This window comes from Oncorhynchus masou, chromosome 6 (assembly GCF_036934945.1).
Source record: "Oncorhynchus masou masou isolate Uvic2021 chromosome 6, UVic_Omas_1.1, whole genome shotgun sequence".
In the NCBI taxonomy this organism is placed as follows: domain Eukaryota; kingdom Metazoa; phylum Chordata; class Actinopteri; order Salmoniformes; family Salmonidae; genus Oncorhynchus; species Oncorhynchus masou.
This window is the reverse complement of record NC_088217.1, coordinates 4,450,010-4,472,789: the sequence shown is the minus strand read 5'-3', so window position 1 is coordinate 4,472,789 and position 22,780 is coordinate 4,450,010. Positions and strand designations below refer to the sequence as shown.

General features: G+C 44.8%; 1 protein-coding gene across 1 annotated transcript in view; it reads right to left on the bottom strand.

Annotated features, from left to right (window-relative positions):
- Positions 1-22,780, bottom strand: part of poc1a (POC1 centriolar protein A) — a 98,086-nt gene that overhangs the window by 55,890 nt on the left and 19,416 nt on the right. The window contains exons 8-9 of the mRNA XM_064967431.1: positions 15,570-15,638; positions 7,940-8,134 (exon numbers count right to left, since the gene is read on the bottom strand). Coding sequence (XP_064823503.1) covers positions 7,940-8,134; positions 15,570-15,638 — 264 coding nt within the window. The remainder of the gene's footprint in view (positions 1-7,939; positions 8,135-15,569; positions 15,639-22,780) is intronic.

The window sequence follows — 22,780 nt, the reverse complement described above, 5'->3', positions numbered from 1 at the left end:
GTGGCTAGTGATACATGTATTACATAAGGATGCAGTCGATGATATAGAGTACAGTATATACGTATGCATACTGTAGTAAACATGGTAAAGTTACAAATTCCTTACACAAGGGAGAGCAGGCCCATGTCCAGACTTTCTCGGTGACCTCAAGTACTCATTAACTCGGTCTTTAATGCTTTTTTGGGTTGCATCAGTCACGGACAGAAACTTCTGAGACACAGTATTTTTGAACAGAGATTACTCCAGTGCTAGCCTCTCTATACTGGCTTCCTGTTAAGGCTAGGGCTGATTTCAAGGTTTTACTGCAAAGCATTACATGGGCTTGCTCCTACCTACAGTATCGCTCCGATGTGGTTCTGCCGTACATACCTACACTCACACCCTACGATCACAAGAAGCAGGCCTCCTTATTTTTCCTCATTTCTAAGCAAACAGCTGGAGGAAGGGCTTTCTCCCATTTTTTTTAAGGAATGGTCTGCCGATCCTTTTGAGATTCACAGACTCGGCCTCAACCTTTAAGTACTTCCTGAACACTCTTCAATGTGTGATTGACTGTCGTCTGGCCCCAGGCGTGTGAAGGTGAACGGCAACAAACCGCCCTTGTTGTCTCTGCCTGGCAGACTCCCCTCTCTCCAATGGTATTCTCTGCTTCTGACGGAGTCACTGGCTTGCTCGCAGTCTCCCATGCCATCTTAATGAGGGGTGCATCTCTTCGTGCCAGCCCCCCACTATACTAGACTTTTGTGCCCCCTCGGGCTTGTGTGGTCGAGGAGATCTTCGTGGTCTCTCTCTCTCTCATTGCCATCCCCCAGGACTACCTGGCCTGACAACTCATATCTGTCCCCGTCACCCAGTCCACATGGTTGTGCTTCTGATCCAGTTTCTGCTGTTCTGCCTGCGACTATGGAGCCCTGTTTACCGGTAGTGCTACCTTGTCCCGGGACCTGCAGTTTCGACCCTCTCTCTCCACCACACCTGCTGTCTTGACCTCTGACTACTCAGCCGACATTTACTCCTGAGGTGCTGAACTGTTGCACCCAATACAACCACTGTGATTATTATGTGGGTAGTGCACTATGTAGGGCAAAGGGTGCCATTTGAGATACAGGGGGAGAGAGGAATACAGAGGGACTAGGCCTACAACACATATTGTAGAGGACGGCGGGGCAGGGAATCAAACCCCGGGTCACTGGAGAGAAAGGCAAAAAAAAAAAAAAATACACATCGCGCCAATAGTCTTCAGTTCAGTCTATAATGACCAGGCAGTAGTCTTCAGGTCAGTCTATAATGACCAGGCTGTAGTCTTCAGTTCAGTCTATAATGACCAGGCTGTAGTCTTCAGGTCAGTCTATAATGACCAGGCTGTAGTCTTCAGGTCAGTCTATAATTACCCGGCTGTAGTCTTCAGGTCAGTCTATAATTACCCGGCTGTAGTCTTCAGTTCAGTCTATAATGACCAGGCGGTAGTCTTCAGTTCAGTCTATAATGACCAGGCTGTAGTCTTCAGGTCAGTCTATAATGACCAGGCTGTAGTCTTCAGTTCAGTCTATAATGACCAGGTTGTAGTCTTCAGTTCAGTCTATAATTACCCGGCTGTAGTCTTCAGTTCAGTCTATAATGACCAGGCTGTAGTCTTCAGGTCAGTCTATAATTACCCGGCTGTAGTCTTCAGTTCAGTCTATAATGACCAGACTGGGTAACAGCTATTAGAGACCATTACATCAGACAAAGGCTTCATCCCAAATGGAACCCTTCAGCATGTTACACGACATAGAGACCCCTCAGCATGTTACACGACATAGAGACCCTTCAGCATGTTACACGACATAGAGACCCCTCAGCATGTTACACGACATAGAGACCCTTCAGCATGTTACACGACATAGAGACCCCTCAGCATGTTACACGACATAGAGACCCCTCAGCATGTTACACGACATAGAGACCCTTCAGCATGTTACACGACATAGAGACCCCTCAGCATGTTACACGACATAGAGACCATTCAGCATGTTACACGACATAGAGACCCTCAGCATGTCACACGACATAGAGACTCTCAGCATGTTACACGACATAGAGACCCCTCAGCATGTTACACGACATAGAGACCCCTTAGCATGTTACACGACATAGAGACCCTCAGCATGTTACACGACATAGAGACCCTTCAGCATGTTACACGACATAGAGACCCCTCAGCATGTCATACGAAAGAGACCCCTCAGCATGTCATACGACATAGAGACCCCTCAGCATGTCACACGACATAGAGACCCCTCAGCATGTCACACGACATAGAGACCCTCAGCATGTTACACGACATAGAGACCCTTCAGCATGTTACACGACATAGAGACCCCTCAGCATGTTACACGACATAGAGACCCCTTAGCATGTTACACGACATAGAGACCCTCAGCATGTTACACGACATAGAGACCCCTCAGCATGTTACACGACATAGAGACCCCTCAGCATGTCACACGACATAGAGACCCCTCAGCATGTTACACGACATAGAGACCCCTCAGCATGTTATACGACAGAGACCCCTCAGCATGTCACACGAAATAGAGACTCTCAGCATGTCACACGAAATAGAGACCCCTCAGCATGTCACACGACATAGAGACCCCTCAGCATGTTACACGACATAGAGACCCCTCAGCATGTTATACGACAGAGACCCCTCAGCATGTCACACGAAATAGAGACTCTCAGCATGTCACACGACATAGAGACCCCTCAGCATGTCACACGACATAGAGACCCCTCAGCATGTCACACGACATAGAGACCCCTCAGCATGTCACACGACATAGAGACCCCTCAGCATGTTACACGACATAGAGGCCCTCAGCATGTTACACGACATAGAGACCCTTCAGCATGTTACACGACATAGAGACCCCTCAGCATGTTACACGACATAGAGACCCTTCAGCATGTTATACGACAGAGACCCCTCAGCATGTTACACGACATAGAGACCCCTCAGCATGTCACACGACACAGAGACCCCTCAGCATGTTACACGACATAGAGACCCCTCAGCATGTTACACGACATAGAGACCCCTCAGCATGTTACACGACATAGAGACCCCTCAGCATGTTACACGACATAGAGACCCCTCAGCATGTCACAGGACATAGAGACCCCTCAGCATGTCACACGACATAGAGACCCCTCAGCATGTTACACGACAGAGAGACCCCTCAGCATGTTACACGACATAGAGACCCCTCAGCATGTCACACGACATAGAGACCCCTCAGCATGTCACACGACATAGAGACCCCTCAGGGAGGAGGGAGGGGATGAGAGGACAGGGAGGAAGGGTGGAGGAGAGGGGAGGGTGGAGGAGAGGGGAGAGGGGAGGGTGGAGGAGAGGGGAGTGGGATGGAGGGAGGAGAGGGAGATAGACAGGTGGAGTAGGAGCAGGGAAGAAACGAGGCGGCCTGGGAAGGAAGGAAGGAAGGAAGGAAGGAAGGAAGGAAGGAAGGAAGGAAGGAAGGAAGGAAGGAAGGAAGGAAGGAAGGAAGGAAGGAAGGAAGGAAGGAGCATTTCCAAACCCAGTCCTTCCAGGTGGGCAGAAGCTTATATTCTTGGTGACAAACACGCATGACATTCTCATTAGTACGCATATTTATTTATTTACGGTAAGTCTATTTACTTTGTTTCGCAATTCATGTACGATAATGAGTACCTACAGGCACTACTCATACATTCAGGTAGAGCAGCAACCCTCACTGGTACATTCAGGTAGAGCAGCAACCCTCACTGGTACATTCAGGTAGAGCAGCAACCCTCACTGCATTCAGGTAGAGCAGCAACCCTCACTGGTACATTCAGGTAGAGCAGCAACCCTCACTGGTACATTCAGATAGAGCAGCAACCCTCACTGGTACATTCAGGTAGAGCATCAACCCTCACTGGTACATTCAGGTAGAGCAGCAACCCTCACTGCATTCAGGTAGAGCAGCAACCCTCACTGGTACATTCAGGTAGAGCAGCAACCCTCACTGCATTCAGGTAGAGCAGCAACCCTCACTGCATTCAGGTAGAGCAGCAACCCTCACTGGTACATTCAGGTAGAGCAGCAACCCTCACTGCATTCAGGTAGAGCAGTAACCCTCACTGGTACATTCAGGGAGAGCATCAACCCTCACTGCATTCAGGTAGAGCATCAACCCTCACTGGTACATTCAGGTAGAGCATCAACCCTCACTGGTACATTCAGGGAGAGCAGCAACCCTCACTGGTACATTCAGGTAGAGCAGCAACCCTCACTGCATTCAGGTAGAGCATCAACCCTCACTGGTACATTCAGGTAGAGCATCAACCCTCACTGGTACATTCAGGTAGAGCATCAACCCTCACTGGTACATTCAGGTAGAGCAGTAACCCTCACTGGTACATTCAGGGAGAGCAGCAACCCTCACTGGTACATTCAGGTAGAGCAGCAACCCTCACTGCATTCAGGTAGAGCATCAACCCTCACTGGTACATTCAGGTAGAGCATCAACCCTCACTGGTACATTCAGGTAGAGCAGCAACCCTCACTGGTACATTCAGGTAGAGCAGCAACCCTCACTGGTACATTCAGGAAGAGCAGCAACCCTCACTGGTACATTCAGGTAGAGCAGCAACCCTCACTGGTACATTCAGGTATAGCAGCAACCCTCACTGGTACATTCAGGGAGAGCAGCAACCCTCACTGGTACATTCAGGGAGAGCAGCAACCCTCACTGGTACATTCAGGTAGAGCAGCAACCCTCACTGGTACATTCAGGTAGAGCAGCAACCCTCACTGGTACATTCAGGTAGAGCAGCAACTCTCACTGGTACATTCAGGTAGAGCAGCAACCCTCACTGGTACATTCAGGTAGAGCAGCAACCCTCACTGGTACATTCAGGAAGAGCAGCAACCCTCACTGTTACATTCAGGTAGAGCAGCAACCCTCACTGGTACATTCAGGTAGAGCAGCAACCCTCACTGCATTCAGGTAGAGCAGCAACCCTCACTGGTACATTCAGGTAGAGCAGCAACTCTCACTGGTACATTCAGGTAGAGCAGCAACCCTCACTGCATTCAGGTAGAGCAGCAACCCTCACTGGTACATGCAGGTAGAGCAGCAACCCTCACTGGTACATTCAGGTAGAGCAGCAACCCTCACTGCATTCAGGTAGAGCAGCAACCCTCACTGGTACATTCAGGTAGAGCAGCAACTCTCACTGGTACATTCAGGTAGAGCAGCAACTCTCACTGTATTCAGGTAGAGCAGCAACCCTCACTGCATTCAGGTAGAGCATCAACACTCACTGGTACATTCAGATAGAGCAGCAACTCTCACTGGTACATTCAGGTAGAGCAGCAACCCTCACTGGTACATTCAGGTAGAGCAGCAACCCTCACTGGTACATTCAGGTAGAGCAGCAACCCTCACTGGTACATTAAGGTAGAGCAGCAACCCTCACTGGTACATTCAGGAAGAGCAGCAACCCTCACTGGTACATTCAGGTAGAGCAGCAACTCTCACTGGTACATTCAGGTAGAGCATCAACCCTCACTGGTATATTCAGGTAGAGCAGCAACCCTCACTGGTACATTCAGGTAGAGCAGCAACCCTCACTGGTACATTCAGGTAGAGCATCAACACTCACTGGTACATTCAGGTAGAGCAGCAACCCTCACTGGTACATTCAGGTAGAGCATCAACCCTCACTGGTACATTCAGGTAGAGCAGCAACTCTCACTGGTACATTCAGGTTGAGCAGCAACTCTCACTGGTACATTCAGGTAGAGCATCAACCCTCACTGGTACATTCAGGTAGAGCAGCAACTCTCACTGGTACATTCAGGTAGAGCAGCAACCCTCACTGGTACATTCAGGTAGAGCAGCAACCCTCACTGGTACATTCAGGTAGAGCAGCAACCCTCACTGGTACATTCAGGTAGAGCAGCAACCCTCACTGGTACATTCAGGGAGAGCAGCAACCCTCACTGGTACATTCAGGGAGAGCAGCAACTCTCACTGGTACATTCAGGTAGAGCAGCAACCCTCACTGGTACATTCAGGTAGAGCAGCAACCCTCACTGGAACATTCAGGTAGAGCAGCAACCCTCACTGGTACATTCAGGTAGAGCAGCAACTCTCACTGGTACATTCAGGTAGAGCATCAACCCTCACTGGTACATTCAGGTAGAGCAGCAACTCTCACTGGTACATTCAGGTAGAGCAGCAACCCTCACTGGTACATTCAGGTAGAGCAGCAACCCTCACTGGTACATTCAGGTAGAGCAGCAACCCTCACTGGTACATTCAGGTAGAGCAGCAACCCTCACTGGTACATTCCCAGAAGCACCAAGGCTATACTGCTTCCTCCAAATTGGATCTTCTGGATCTTCCATCTACTCTCAGATGAAGCTGCTGTAGTCTTCAGCTACTGATTTTTTTTATTTACATTTTTACCTTTATTTAACTAGTCAAGTCAGTTAAAAACCTCTTGAAGCTAGGAGGCACTATTTTTATGTTTGGAAAAATAACGTTCCCAAAGTAAGCGACCTATTTCTCAGGACCAGATGCTAGAATATGCATATAATTGACAGATTAGGATAGAAAACACTCTATAGTTTCCAAAACTGTCAAAATATTGTCTGTGAGTATAACAGAACTGATATTGCAGGCGAAACCCCGAGGAAAATCCAATCAGGAAGTGCCTCTTATTTTGAAACCCTTCTATTCCTATGCATGTCTATCCTCCATTTAAAGGGATATCAACCAGATTCCTTTTTCTCTGGCTTCCCAAAGGTGTCAGTCTTTAGACATAGTTTCGGGCTTTTATTTTGAAAAATGAGCGTGAAAGATGCGTAAGTGGATAGGTGGGGGCTCTCAGAGTGAGTTTTTGCGCTACAGAGTAAAGCGGCCATTGTTCCTCCCGCTGTTATTGAAAAACCTACACACTCGGTTGATATATTATCGAATATATATTTTAAAAACTACGTGAGGAATGATTATAAAAAACGTTTGACATGTTTCTGTGGACATTATGAAGACTATTTGGAATTTCCGTCTGCGTTGTCGTGACCGCTCTTTCCTGTGGATTTCTGAACATAACGTGACAAACAAACGGAGGTATTTTGGGTATAAAAATAATCTTTATGGAACAAAAGGAACATTTGTTGTGTAACTGGGAGTCTCGTGAGTGAAAACATCCAAAGATCATCAAAGGTAAACGGTTAATTTGATTGCTTTTCTGATTTTTGTGACCAAGCTTCCTGATGCTAAGTGTACATAATGCTATGCTGGGCTATCGATAAACTTAAACGCTTGGATTGCTTTTGCTGTAAAGCATAATTTCATAATCTGAGATGACAGGTGGATTAACAAAAGGCTAAACTGTGTTTTTCAATATTGCACTTTTGATTTTATGAATATTAATATTTTTTAGTAATATTATTTGACTGTTGCGCTATGCTATTCAGCAGTTGCTGACGAAAATGATCCCGCGACAGGGATGGGTAGCGTTAAGAACAAATTCTTATTTACACTGATGGCCTACCGGGGAACAGTGGGTTAACTGCTTTTGTTCAGGTGCAGAAGGACAGATTTTTTTAAACTTGTCAACTCGGGGATTCGATCAAGTAAACATTTCGGTTACTGGTCCAACGCTCTAAGCACTAGGCTACCTGGCACCCCTGATTGAGATGAGGAGGTTTCAACCATCAGGAGAACTACAATGACACCCTATTCCCTATATTTCCTGCACTACTTTTTATCAGAGCCCTATGGAGAATAGGATGTAATTTGGGATGTAGTCTTAGCTTAGGGCCTGGAACCAATTACATCCTGTCACAGAGTCATCCCGCGAACATTCCCCCCCAAAAAATCAGAGGGACATTCCAAACATTCCGTGGTATATGGTAGTTTACCTGCCTATGGAGCAAGGACGCTGCTCCTCCTCCTGCAGCTGCTCCTCCTCCTCCTCCTCCTGCAGCTGCTCCTCCTCCTCCTGCAGCTGCTCCTCCTCCTCCTGCAGCTGCTCCTCCAAGGTCGACACAGGTCTCCGTCTGCTGTAGAACTTCTCCGTAGTCAGTTGTTTTAAAATTAGTCTTCCACACCATAACCTGTGTTGGGTAGAAAAGTGGAAAACTGAGTACAACATGTCTATGACGGCCGGAGAGGATTGTTGACTAATTAGAAAGCACCTTAGACATAAATAATCTAAAATATCTTCTCCGTCTCTCTCAAAACAGATTTAAAAAAATCATTGCACAATGAACAGTCCTTGCACAATCCTCCTCTGTCTCTGCTGCTAAAGCCACTTTCTTCCACTCTAAATTCCAAGCATCTGCCTCTAACCCTAGGAAGCCCCCCCCCCCCTTAAATGATTTAGATGCACTATTGTAAAGTGGCTGTTCCACTGGATGTCAGAAGGTGAATTCACCAATTTGTAAGTCGCTCTGGATAAGAGCGTCTGCTAAATGACTTAAATGTAAATGTTAAATGAACAGGGTAACTAACGGGGCTTAGAAACTAATCAGATTGTTTTTCCCTTCTATTCGTCTCTGTCTATCTTAACAAGCCGTCGGTGTGTATTGTTGTGGATAATCAGATTAATATATAATAGTTTGATTAAAATGTTTACTTCGCAAGGAGAAAGGTTTCTCCTAATAATCCTGTTTCCATGGACACGATTGGGACTCCTGATAAATGCAGAAAGAAAAAAAAATCGGCAACCACAAGAAAACGTTCAACAACAGCAAACCCATGTTACTTTTGGGAGGCATTTTCGGACATTTTAAGTTTGTATGCGGAAACGACTTCTTAGACCCATAGATTTAGTTGTTCCAAACTCACTTCACTGGCACGAAAGAGGGAGGCCCGCTCGGCTGTTGCTAGCACACACCCAGATCAAATACAAAGCTGAAAAAGCCCATTAAGGTGTTTACATGTCCTAATAATTAGAAATATTACTCTGAAAACTAGGTGTTTTAAATCAGCTATACTTACTTTGATTTTAGGCTGATCAAGACAAGCAGTGTCAGGTGGCTACTATTGTATAATCTGCCTACTGCCAACAGTTTAATGTCTAATTATTACTGTGCATGTAAAACGTACTGAATTTGCGAGTGAGTGAGTGAGTGAATTTGTGAGTGAGTGAGTGAATTTGTGAGTGAGTGAGTGAATTTGCGAGTGAGTGAGTGAATTTGCGAGTGAGTGAGTGAATTTGCGAGTGAGTGAGTGAATTTGCGAGTGAGTGAGTGAATTTGCGAGTGAGTGAGTGAATTTGCGAGTGAGTGAGTGAATTTGCGAGTGAGTGAGTGAATTTGCGAGTGAGTGAGTGAATTTGCGAGTGAGTGAGTGAATTTGCGAGTGAGTGAATTTGCGAGTGAGTGAATTTGCGAGTGAGTGAGTGAATTTGCGGGTGAGTGAGTGAGTTTGCGGGTGAGTGAGTTTGCGGCTGAGTTTGCGAGTGGGTGGGTGGGTGGGTGGGTGGGTAGGTAGGTAGGTAGGTAGGTAGGTAGGTAGGTAGGTAGGTAGGTAGGTGTGCACAGTGCATTCGGAAAGTATCCAGACCCCTTGACTTTTTCCACATTTTGTTAAGTTACAGCCTTATTCTAAAATGGATTCAATAGTTTTTTTTCTTCATCAATTTACACACAATACCCCATAATGACAAAGAAAAAAAACGTTTTATAAATTTGTGCAAATGTATAAAATAAAAAACTGGAATATCCCATTTACATAAGTATTCAGACCCTTTACTCAGTACTTTTCAGAAGCACATTTGGCAGCGATTACAGCCTCGAATCTTCTTGGGTACAAAAGCAAATTTCAATTGACAAAATGTTTTCATCCTTTGAGCTTCTAGTCATGAAATCTATGTAGCCTACTCAATCACTTTTTATAGCTACAGTTTACAGGCCTCCTGGGCCATATACAGCGTTCCTCATTGAGTTCCCTGAATTCCTATCGGACCATGTAGTCATAGCAGATAATAGTCACATTTTTGGTGACTTTAATTTTCACATGGAAAAGTCCACAGACCCACTCCAAAAGGCTTTCGGCGCCATCATCGACTCAGTGGGTTTTGTCCAACATGTCTCCGGACCTACTCACTGCCACAGTCACACTCTGGACCTAGTTTTGTCCCATGGAATAAATGTTTTGGATCTTAATGTTTTTCCTCATAATCCTGGACTATCGGACCACCATTTTATTACGTTTGCAATCGCAACATATAATCTGCTCAGACCCCAACCAAGGATCATCAAAAGCCATGCTATGAATTCTCAGACAACCCAAATATTGCTTGATGCCCTTCCAGACTCCCTCCACCCAAGGACGTCAGAGTAGAACAGTCAGAACTCAATGTAACCCTAGACGCACTCGCACCACTAAATAAAACAAACATTTGTCATAAGAAACTAGCTCCCTGGTATACAGAAAATACCAGAGCCCTGGAGCAAGCTTCCAGAAAATTGGAACGGAAATGGCGCCACACCAAACTGGAAGTCTTCCGACTAGCTTGGAAAGACAGTACCGTGCAGTATCGAAGAGCCCTCACTGCTGCTCCACCAATCTGGAAGTCTTCTGACTAGCTTGGAGAGACAGTACCGTATCGAAGAGCCCTTACTGCTGCTCGATCATCCTATTTTTCCAACCTAATTGAGGAACACCCTGTCGTTCTCAACTAACATCATGGCGGTGGCCCGTACCTGTAGGTTCATGCTCTACAACATCCGCAGAGTACGACCCTGCCTCACACAGGAAGCGGCGCAGGTCCTAATCCAGGCACTTGTCATCTCCCGTCTGGATTACTGCAACTCGCTGTTGGCTGGGCTCCCTGCCTGTGCCATTAAACCCCTACAACTCATCCAGAACGCCGCAGCCCGTCTGGTGTTCAACCTTCCCAAGTTCTCTCACGTCACCCCGCTCCTCCGCTCTCTCCACTGGCTTCCAGTTGAAGCTCGCATCCGCTACAAGACCATGGTGCTTGCCTACGGAGCTGTGAGGGGAACGGCACCGCAGTACCTCCAGGCTCTGATCAGGCCCTACACCCAAACAAGGGCACTGCGTTCATCCACCTCTGGCCTGCTCGCCTCCCTACCACTGAGGAAGTACAGTTCCCGCTCAGCCCAGTCAAAACTGTTCGCTGCTCTGGCCCCCCAATGGTGGAACAAACTCCCTCACGACGCCAGGACAGCGGAGTCAATCACCACCTTCCGGAGACACCTGAAACCCCACCTCTTCAAGGAATACCTAGGATAGGATAAAGTAATCCTTCTCACCCCCCCCCTTAAATGATTTAGATGCACTATTGTAAAGTGGCTGTTCCACTGGATGTCAGAAGGTGAATTCACCAATTTGTAAGTCGCTCTGGATAAGAGCGTCTGCTAAATGACTTAAATGTAATGTAATGTAATGGAACATAAGAACAATCCTAAATTTATTTTTGATACTGTTGCAAAGCTAACTAAAAAGCAGCATTCCCCAAGAGAGGATGGATTTCACTTTAGCAGTGATAAATTCATGAACTTCTTTAAGGAAAAGGCCATGATCATTAGAAAGCAAATTACGGACTATTCCTCCAAAGCTCAGTTGTCCGACCAAACTCACTAAAAGTGGCAGTAATAAAGCCTCTCTTAAGAAAGCCAAACCTTGACCCAGAAAATATAATAAACTAAAATTGGCCTATATCGAATCTCACATTCCTCCCCAAATTTTTTGAAAAAGCTGTTGCGCAGTGTTCCTCAAGGTTTCGTTTTAGGACCACTATTGTTTTCACTATATATTTTACCTCTTGGGGATGTCATTCGGAAACATAATGTTAACTTTCACTGCTATGCGGATGACACACATCTGTACATTTCAATGAAACATGGTGAAGCCCAAAAATTGCCCTCCCTGGAAGCCTGTGTTTCAGACATAAGGATGTGGATGGTGGCAAACTTTCTACTTTTAAACTTAGACAAAACAGAGATGCTTGTTCTAGGTCCCAAGAAAGAAAGAGATCTTCTGTTGAATCTGACAATATTTAATTGTTTTATTTATCCATTATTTTACCAGGTAAGTTGACTGAGAACACGTTATCCTTTACAGCAACGACCTGGGGAATAGTTACAGGGGAGAGGAGGGGGATGAATGAGCCAGTTGTAAACTGGGGATTATTAGGTGACCGTGATGGTTTGAGGGCCAGATTGGGAATTTAGCCAGGACACCGGGGTTAACACCACTACTCTCACGATAAGTGCCATGGGAGCTTTAATGAGCTCAGAGAGTCAGGACACCCGTTTAACCCTACACAGGGCAGTGTCCCCAATCACTGCCCTGCGGCATTGTGATATTTTTTAGACTAGAGGGAAGATTGCCTCCAACTGGTCCTCCAACAGCACTTCCAGCAGCATCTGGTCTCCCATCCAGGAACTGACCAGGACCAACCCTGCTTAGCTTCAGAAGCAAGCCAGCAATTAATCTTGATGGTTGTACAGTCGTCTCAAATAAAACTGAAGGACCTCGGCGTTACTCTGGACCCTGATCTCTCTTTTGACGAACATATCAAGACTGTTTCAAGGACAGCTTTTTTCCATCTACGTAACATTGCAAAAATTTGAAACTTTCTGTCCAACAAGTTATGCAGAAAAATGTAACCATGCTTTTGTCACTCCTAGGTTAGACTACTGCAATGCTCTACTTTCCGGCTACCCGTATAAAGCACTAAATACACTTCTATGCTAGAATCTTGACTAGAACCCAAAAATTGGATTATACTATTCCAGTGCTAGCCTCTCTAAACTGGCTTCCTGTCAAGGCAAGGGCTGATTTCAAGGTTTTACTGATAACCAACAAAGCATTACATGGGCTTTCTCCTACCTATCTCTTTGATTTGGTCCTGCAGTACATACCTACACGTACGCTACGGTCACAAGACCAGGCCTCCTAACTGTCCCTAGAAGAAGAGAGGAGGGAACAGCAGGCTGCCACATTCTCCATCACATGCCAGAAGAGAAGAGGGAAGAAGAGAGGAGGGAAGAAGAGAGGAGGGAAGAAGAGAGGAAGGAAGAAGAGAGGAGGGAAGAAGAGAGGAGGGAACAGCAGGCTGCCACAGTCTCCATCACATGCCAGAAGAGAGGAGAGAAGAAGAGAGGAGGGAAGAAGAGAGGAGGGAACAGCAGGCTGCCACAGTCTCCATCACATGCCAGAAGAGAGGAGAGAAGAAGAGAGGAGGGAAGAAGAGGAGAGAAGAAGAGATGAGGGAACAGCAGGCTGCCAGTCTCCATCACATGCCAGAAAAGAGGAGAGAAGAAGAGAGGAGAGAAGAAGAGAGGAGAGAAGAAGAGAGGAGAGAAGAAGAGAGGAGGGAAGAAGAGAGGAGAGAAGAAGAGAGGAGGGAAGAAGAGAGGAGGGAACAGCAGGCTGCCAGTCTCCATCACATGCCAGAAGAGAGGAGAGAAGAAGAGAGGAGGGAAGAAGAGAGGAGAGAAGAAGAGAGGAGGGAAGAAGAGAGGAGAGAAGAAGAGAGGAGGGAAGAAGAGAGGAGGGGAACAGCAGGCTGCCAGTATCCATCACATGCCAGAAGAGAAGAGGGAAGAAGAGGAGGGAACAGGACTTGACGATTATATCATCAAATTTGTGAAAATGTCATTTAAGATGTAATTGTGACTCGTTTGAGGAAACTAGGCGTATGTCACGTGTCATTACTTCACAGGAGCGCCGTTTGAACGTAAACTTGTTTTATTTTTTTATCAAAATGCATTTTTTTTTGGCAGAAATGTCTTCTGGAACATGTTAATTTTCATGTGACTTAATAACAAACTTGTGTGCCATCTGTAAATACGAATAAAATGGTGAAATTATGAGTCAAGTTGGTTTAGCCACAGAAAAAGCCAGCAACCTTCCTGCTGCCATGATTGGCTGAGATAATGAGTGGGCTGGACATAACGAGAGATGAGTTCGGATTGGTCTGCCATGTAACTTCTGTCTATAACATGAGCTGCTCAGTATGTCTAGGTAATCCTTTCTAATGTGTCTTTTTTTATAAAGACATCACGTCGTACAACTGGATCAGTGTTGCTCTCCACTTTCAGGAGGACTGAGTTTTGAAATCAGTGGAATTAGAGTATTATAGCTAAGGAGATGGAGAACATTCTGGCGTTTGACTGTAAATATGCAGACGGAGTCGAAAAGAGAACACACAGGCTGTTGTATAAAACACCTGTCTCCAGATTACATCTTCAAACTCAGGGCAACCATAGTATCCATGACAGAGAGGGAGAAGTGTCCATCCATGTATACGGACGGGTAAGAGAGTCTAGCGAGCTACATTTACACATTTCTAATGGTCAGAAAGTCGTTTTCATTTCAAGTTAAAAATGTACTGTTAGCTAGCTAGAGGCAATCATTTCTAACGCTGATTACATGAGCTGTACTGTTAGCTAGCTAAGGTTGTCTGTCTGGTTAGCTAGCTAAGGTTATCTGACTGGTTAGCTAGCTAAGGTTATCTGACTGGTTAGCTAGCTAAGGTTATCTGGCTGGTTAGCTAGGTAACGTTATCTGGCTGGTTAGCTAGGTAACGTTATCTGGCTGGTTAGCTAGGTAACGTTATCTGGCTGGTTAGCTAGGTAACGTTATCTGGCTGGTTAGCTAGCTAAGGTTATCTGGCTGGTTAGCTAGGTAACGTTATCTGGCTGGTTAGCTAGGTAACGTTATCTGGCTGGTTAGCTAGCTAAGGTTATCTGGCTGGTTAGCTAGGTAACGTTATCTGGCTGGTTAGCTAGGTAAGGTTATCTGGCTGGTTAGCTAGGTAACGTTATCTGGCTGGTTAGCTAGGTAACGTTATCTGGCTGGTTAGCTTGCTAATGTTACGTGTATGATCTGTGTAGTAATATTATCTGTATCTCAGAGCCATTTGCGTTGCTAGTTATAGACTAATGTTAGCTAGCTAACATTGAACCTGGTTGGTTGGCTACCTGTAAATTCATGCAGGATAGTAACGTTATGAGTTGGGATTATAGTTAATTGTTTCGCTAGCTAGTTTCAAGTCTAAACAAAAGACTCCACTATGCAAGTAACCATTTCAATAGAATGTTCATGATGTCAAAACTGTTGATAGACGAAGCTAGTAAATCTACTCTGATTTCAGAGCCCTCTCGCCTGAGTGTGCCAGAGTGCAGAATAACTGAAGAATTTACAAACTCTCTACATCTGTTGAATATGGCTGGTGTCGGTAAACGTTGGCGAAAAAGCGTAATTAAATTGTTGCCAGCAGCACAGTCACCAACACTCTGGATAACATAAAAACAGCATAACCAGCTCAGCTAGGGCGAGTAAAATGGTCAGAGTGAGCTGTTCTCTCATTTGCCGATTATAAAGTTGTTGAACTGAAGATCCACTGCACTGTGTTTTCACCCATTGAACAACAGTATATATATATATAACTCTTTTTTTTTTGTAAGTGTGCTACTTCCTGGAATACGACGTGTCACTTTCATGTCATATAGATGATGTGGTTAAACCATTTTTAATTCAATCCCATGTAAACAATCCCCCCAGTCTCACCTGTTCATCAGATCCTCCTGAGGCAAAGTAGTCTCCGGTCCTGGAGAACGTGACACATGTGACTGGGCCCTGGAAACACACATAGATTATTCATTTTTACGGCATATGGCATACATCATATACTACAGCTAATGTATAGTCAAACAAGGATTTACTAGGTCAGAGTGACACGTAACAATAGGAGGAGAGGAGAGGGGAGGAGAGGAGAGGAGAGGAGAGGAGAGGAGAGGAGAGGAGAGGAGAGGAGAGGAGAGGAGAGGAGAGGAGAGGAGAGGAGAGGAGAGGAGAGGAGAGGGAGAGGAGAGGAGAGGAGAGGAGAGGAGAGGAGAGGAGAGGAGAGGAGAGGAGAGGAGAGGGGAGGGGAGGGGAGGGGAGAGGGATAAATAATCAGACACAGGACATGAGGAACAGATGGTCTGCTCCCCTCATCAGCGTTCTCTAGCCAGTCCAGTCTGCTGTCTGTGTGTGTGTGTGTGTGTGTGTGTGTGTGTGTGTGTGTGTGTGTGTGTGTGTTTAGTGATAGCACAGTAGTCTCGTCTGGTAGTGTGAGTCATTACGATGAATCAGAGATCTGATAGACACACAGTCTTTTAACCTCCTGTCCTAGTTACGAGACACCAGCCCCTCCTGGCTACGAGACACCAGCCCCTCCTGGTTACGAGACACCAGCCCCTCCTGGTTACGAGACACTAGCCCCTCCTGGTTACGAGACACCAGCCCCTCCTGGTTACGAGACACCAGCCCCTCCTGGTTACGAGACACTAGCCCCTCCTGGTTACGAGACACCAGCCCCTCCTGGTTACGAGACACCAGCCCCTCCTGGTTACGAGACACCAGCCCCTCCTGGTTACGAGACACCCAACCAGCTCCTCCTGGTTATGAGACACCAGCCCCTCCTGGCTACGAGACACCCAACCAGCTCCCCCTGTTTACGAGACACCAGCCCCTCCTGGTCACCCGGGATATGGGAGGGTTTGGCCGGGGTAGGCCGTCATTGTAAATAAGAATTTGTTCTTAACTGACTTGCCTAGTTAAATAAAAATACAAAATAAATTGAAAAGGTGGAACACACACACACAGCATCAGAATACACCATGTGGGTTGACAGAGACAGATATTTGAAGGTGAGAAGTCATCATGACAACACCACCTACTTCCCCAGCACAAAGGAGTGCCTCTTCCAAACCTACTGCTAAAATAAAAACACTTCTCTTTGAGGCTCATACAGCCACTTCCATTAAAATGCATTCTAAAAGGGAGAAGAGAAGAAGAGAAGGAGAGAAAAATAACATGTGAAAGAGAGTGGAAAGAGACAGAGAGAAAGAGAGAACAGACAAAACAGAGAGAGAGAAAAAGAGAGACAGAGATAACAGACATAACAGAGAGAGAGAAAGAGACAGAGAGAAAGAGAGATAACAGACAAAACAGAGAGAGAGAAAAAGAGAGACAGAGATAACAGACATTACAGAGAGAGAGAGAAAGAGAGAGACAGAGAGAGAGAGATAACAGACAAAACAGAGAGAGAGAGAAAGAGAGAGAGAGATAACAGACAAAACAGAGAGAGACAAAGAGAGAGAGATAACAGACATAACAGAGAGAGAGAGAAAGAGAGATAACAGACAAAACAGAGAGAGAGAGAAAGAGAGAGAGAGATAACAGACAAAACAGAGAGAGAGAGAAAGAGAGAGAGATAACAGACAAAACAGAGAGAGAGAAAGAGAGACAGAGATAACAGACATAACAGAGAGAGAGAGAAAGAGAGATAGAGATAACAGACAAAACAGAGAGAGAGAAAGAGAGACAGAGATAACAGACATAACAGAGAGAGAGAGAAAGAGAGAGAGAGATAACAGACAAAACAGAGAGAGAGAGAGAGAGATAACAGACAAAACAGAGAGAGAGAGAAAGAGAGAGAGAGATAACAGACAAAACAGAGAGACAGAGACAGAGAGAGAGAGAGAAGCGTCAACAGTAACCTTGGGGAAATCCTCTGTATTATCATTAACAGCAGACTCATACATTTCCTCAATGAAAACAATGTACTGAGCAAATGTCAAATTGGCTTTTTACCAAATTACCGTACAACAGACCATGTATTCACCCTGCACACCCTAATTGACAGCCAAACAAACCAAAACAAAGGCAAAGTCTTCTCATGTTTTGTTGATTACAAAAAAGCCTTCGACTCAATTTGGCATGAGGGTCTGCTATACAAATTGATGGAAAGTGGTGTTGGGGGTAAAACATACGACGTTATAAAATCCATGTACACAAACAACAAGTGTACGGTTAAAATTGGCAAAAAACACACACATTTCTTCACACAGGGTCGTGGGGTGAGACAGGGATGCAGTTTAAGCCCCACCCTCTTCAACATATATATCAACGAACTGGCGCGGGCACTAGAAACGTCCGCAGCACCCGGCCTCAACCTACTAGAATCTGAAGTCAAATGTCTGCTGTTTGCTGATGATCTGGTGCTTCTGTCACCAACCAAGGAGGGCCTACAGCAGCACCTAGATCTTCTGCACAGATTCTGTCAGACCTGGGCCCGGACAGTAAATCTCAGTAAGACCAAAATAATGGTGTTCCAAAAAAGGTCCGGTCGTCAGGACCACAAATACAAATTCCATCTAGACACTGTTGCCCTACAGCACACAAAACACTATACATACCTCGGCCTAAACATCAGCGCCACAGGTAACTTCCACAAAGCTGTGAACGATCTGAGAGACAAGGCAAGAAGGGCATTCTATGCCATCAAAAGGAACATAAAATTCAACATACCAATTAGGATCTAGCAAAAAAACACTTGAATCAGTCATAGAGCCCATTGCCCTTTATGGTTGTGAGGTCTGGGGTCCGCTCACCAACCAAGACAAAATGGGACAAACACCAAATTGAGACTCTGCGTGCAGAATTCTGCAAGAATATCCTCCGTGTACAACGTAGAATACCAAATAATGCATGCAGAGCAGAATTAGGCCGATACCCACTAATTATCAAAATCCAGAAAAGAGACGTTAAATTCTACAACCACCTAAAAGGAAGCAATTCCCAAACCTTCCATAACAAAGCCATCACCTACAGAGAGATGAACCTGGAGAAGAGTCCCCTAATTTCAGAATACCTGACCACTGTGACTGACCCAAACTTAAGGAAAGCTTTGACTATGTACAGACTCAGTGAGCATAGCCTTGCTATTGAGAAAGGCCGCCGTAGGCAGACATGGCTCTCAAGGGAAGACAGGCTATGTGCTCACTGCCCACAAAATGAGGTGGAAACTGAGCTGCACTTCCTAACCTCCTGCCCAATGTATGACCATATTAGAGAGACATATTTCCCTCAGATTACACAGAGCCACAAAGAATTCGAAAACAAATCCAATTTTGATAAACTCCCATATCTACTGGGTGAAATTCCACAGTGTGCCATCACAGCAGTAAGATTTGTGACCTGTTGCCACAAGAAAAGGGCAACCAGTGAAGAACAAACACCACTGTAAATACAACCCATATTTATGCTTATTTATTTTCCCTTGTGTACTTTAACCATTTGTACATTGTTACAACACTGTATATATATATATATATTATATATATATTATGACATTTGTAATGTCTTTGTTTTGAAACTTCTGTACGTGTAATGTTTACTGTTCATTTTTATTGTTTATTTCACTTTTGTATATTATCTACCTCACTTGCTTTGGCAATGTTAACACATGTTTCCCATGCCAATAAAGCCCCTTGAATTGAATTGAATTGAGAGAGAGAGAGACAGAGAGAGAGAGAGACAGAGAGACAGAGAGACAGAGAGAGAGAGACAGAGAGCGAGAGAGACAGAGAGCGAGAGAGACAGAGAGCGAGAGAGCGAGAGAGCGAGAGAGACAGAGAGACAGAGAGACAGAGAGACAGAGAGACAGAGAGACAGAGAGACAGAGAGACAGAGAGACAGAGAGACAGAGAGAGAGAGACAGAGAGAGAGAGAGAGAGACAGAGAGAGACACTATATATATATAATATGACATTTGTAATGTCTTCATTGTTTTGAAACTTCTGTATGTGTGATGTCTACTGTTAATTTTTATTGTTTATTTCACTTTATATATTATCTACCTTACTTGCTTTGGCAATGTTAACACGTTACCCATGCCAATAAAGCCCCTTGAATTGAATTGAATTGAGAGAGAGAGACAGAGAGAGAGAGAGAGAGAGAGAGAGAGAGAGAGAGAGAGACAGAGAGAGAGAGAGAGAGACAGAGAGAGAGAGACACTATATATATATAATATGACATTTGTAATGTCTTCATTGTTTTGAAACTTCTGTATGTGTGATGTCTACTGTTAATTTTTATTGTTTATTTCACTTTATATATTATCTACCTTACTTGCTTTGGCAATGTTAACACATGTTTCCCATGACAATAAAGCCCCTTGAATTGAATTGAGAGATAGCAGACATAACAGAGAGAGAGAGAGACAGACAAAGATAACAGACATCCAATGGCTTGCGAAAGTATTCACCCCCTTGGCATTTTCCCTATTTTGTTGCCTTACAATCTGGAATTAAGGGGGGGGGGGGGTCATTTGATTTACACAACATGTCCAACACTTTGAAGATGCTAAATATGCTCTTTTGTGAAACAAACAAGAAATAAAGCAAAATAACAGAAAACTTGTGCGTGCATAACTATTCACCCCCCAAAGTCAATAATTTGTAGAGACACCTTATGCAGCAATTGCAAGTCTCTTGGTATGTCTCTATAGGCTTGGCATATCTGGCCACTGGGATTTATGCCCATTCTTCAAGAGTGTTGCTTTAGCAGTATGCTTAGGGTCATTGTCCTGCTGGAAGGAGGACAATAACGTTTATTTGCGTTGTTTGTAACTTTTTACAATTTTATTTACAAATTTTCTACATAATCTTTTACGCCACTGTCCCTTATGACCGAAATTAACTTCTGGACATCAGGACTGCGATTACTCACCACGGACTGGCAGAATCCTTTTGTTCCTTTAACGAGTCTGACGAGCCTGACGTGAACGACATACTGCTTTCTCGGGAACAAGCCCAGATCGCCGTGATTTGCGTGAAGAGGAGGAGAAAAAGGGGCCGGAGGGCAGGCTGCCTTCTGAGAATTCATAGGCAAATTAACCCCCACTTCCATTCTGCTGGCAAACGTGCAATCTTTGGAGAATAAAATAGATGACCTACGGGGAAGATTAAACCACCAAAGGGACATTTAAAACTGTAACATCTTATGCTTCACGGAGTCGTGGCTGAACGACGACACTATCAACATACAGCTGGCTGGTTATACGCTGTACCGAACAGCGGCGTCTGGTTAGACAAGTGGTGGTGGACTATGTCTTTTTGTAAACAACAGCTGATGCACGATATCTAAGGAAGTCTCGAGCTATTGCTCGCCTGAGGTCGAGTATCTCATGATAAGCTGTAGACCACACTATCTACCAAGAGAGTCTGTATTTCTTGTTGCTGTTTACATACCACCATAGTCAGAGGCTGGCACGAAGATAGCATTAACCTCTTGAAACTCCCCATCCCGGATCCGGGATTGTGACTAAGCCTCAGGCTCATTAGCATAACGCAACGTTAACGATTTCTGAAAATCGCAAATAAAATTAAAATAATGCGTTTGCTCTCAAGCTTAGCCTTTTCTTAACAACACTGTCATCTCAGATTTTCAAAATGTGCTTTTGAACCATAGAAATTGACTAATTTGTGTAAGAGTATGCAAAGCTAGCATAGCATTTTGTGTAGCATGTAGCACGCAACATTTTCACAAAAGCCAGATAACCAAATAAATAAAATCATTTACCTTTGAAGAGCTTCTGATGTTTTCAATGAGGAGACTCCCAGCCACATACCAGATGCGCAGTGTTTCCTGAAAGCGTCTGTGTGTAGGAGAAATCGTTCCGTTTTCTACATTGCGCCTGGCTACCGAAACGAACCGAAAATGCAGTCACCTACAACGTGAAACTTTTTCCGGATTAACTACATAATATCGACCGAAACATGGCAAACGTTGTTTGGAATCAATCCTCAAGGTGTTTTTTCACATATCTCTTCATTGACATGCAGTTCGTGGAAGCTTGCTTCTCTCTCTGTGCCCCATGGAAAAATACTGGCAGGTGACTTTTGCGCACCAATTTCGGCGCAGGACACCGGGCGGACACGTGGTAAATGTGGTCTCTTATGGTCAATCTTCCAATGATCTGCCTACAAATACGTCACAATGCTGCAGACACCTTGGGGAAACGACAGAAAGGGCAGACTCATTCCTCTTGCGTTCACAGCCATATAAGGAGATCATGAAAGACAGAGCCTCAAAAATCCTTGTCATTTCCTGGATGCCATGTCATCTTGGTTTTGCCTGAAGCTCACGTTCTAGGGCACGCACAGAGAAGATATTTGTATTTCTGGACACGTCAGTGTTTTCTTTCGAACAGTAGCAATTATATGCATAGTCGAGCATCTTTTTGTGACAAAATATCTTGTTTAAAACGGGAACGTTTTTCTTCCAAAAATGAAATAGCGCCACCATAGGTGTAAGAGGTTAAATGAGCTGTATTCCGCCATAAGCAAGCAAGAAAATGCTCCCCAGAGGTGGCGCTCCTAGTGGCCGGGGACTTTAACGCAAGGAAACTTAAATCTGTTTTACCAAATTTCTATCAGCATGTTGCATGTGCAACCAGAGGGGTAAAAAAAACTCCAGACCACCTTTACTCCACACACAGAGACGCAAACAAAGCTCTCCCTCTCTCTCCATTTGGTAAATCTGACCATAATTCTATCCTCCTGATTCCTGCTGACAAAAAAATAATTGAAGCAACAGAAACTCAGTCAATAAAAAAAAGTGGTCAGATGAAATGGATATATATATATACATACATATACAGATACAGTGCCTTGCGAAAGTATTCGGCCCCCTTGAACTTTGCGACCTTTTGCCACATTTCAGGCTTCAAACATAAAAATATAAAACTGTATTTTTTTGTGAAGAATCAACAACAAGCAGGACACAATCATGAAGTGGAACGACATTTATTGGATATTTCAAACTTTTTTAACAAATCAAAAACTGAAAAATTGGAAAAATCAGTGCAGCCGGATTGTATTTATCATCATTAGTCATTTAGGTCAACATTGGATCATTCAGAGATCCTCACTGAACTTCTGGAGAGAGTT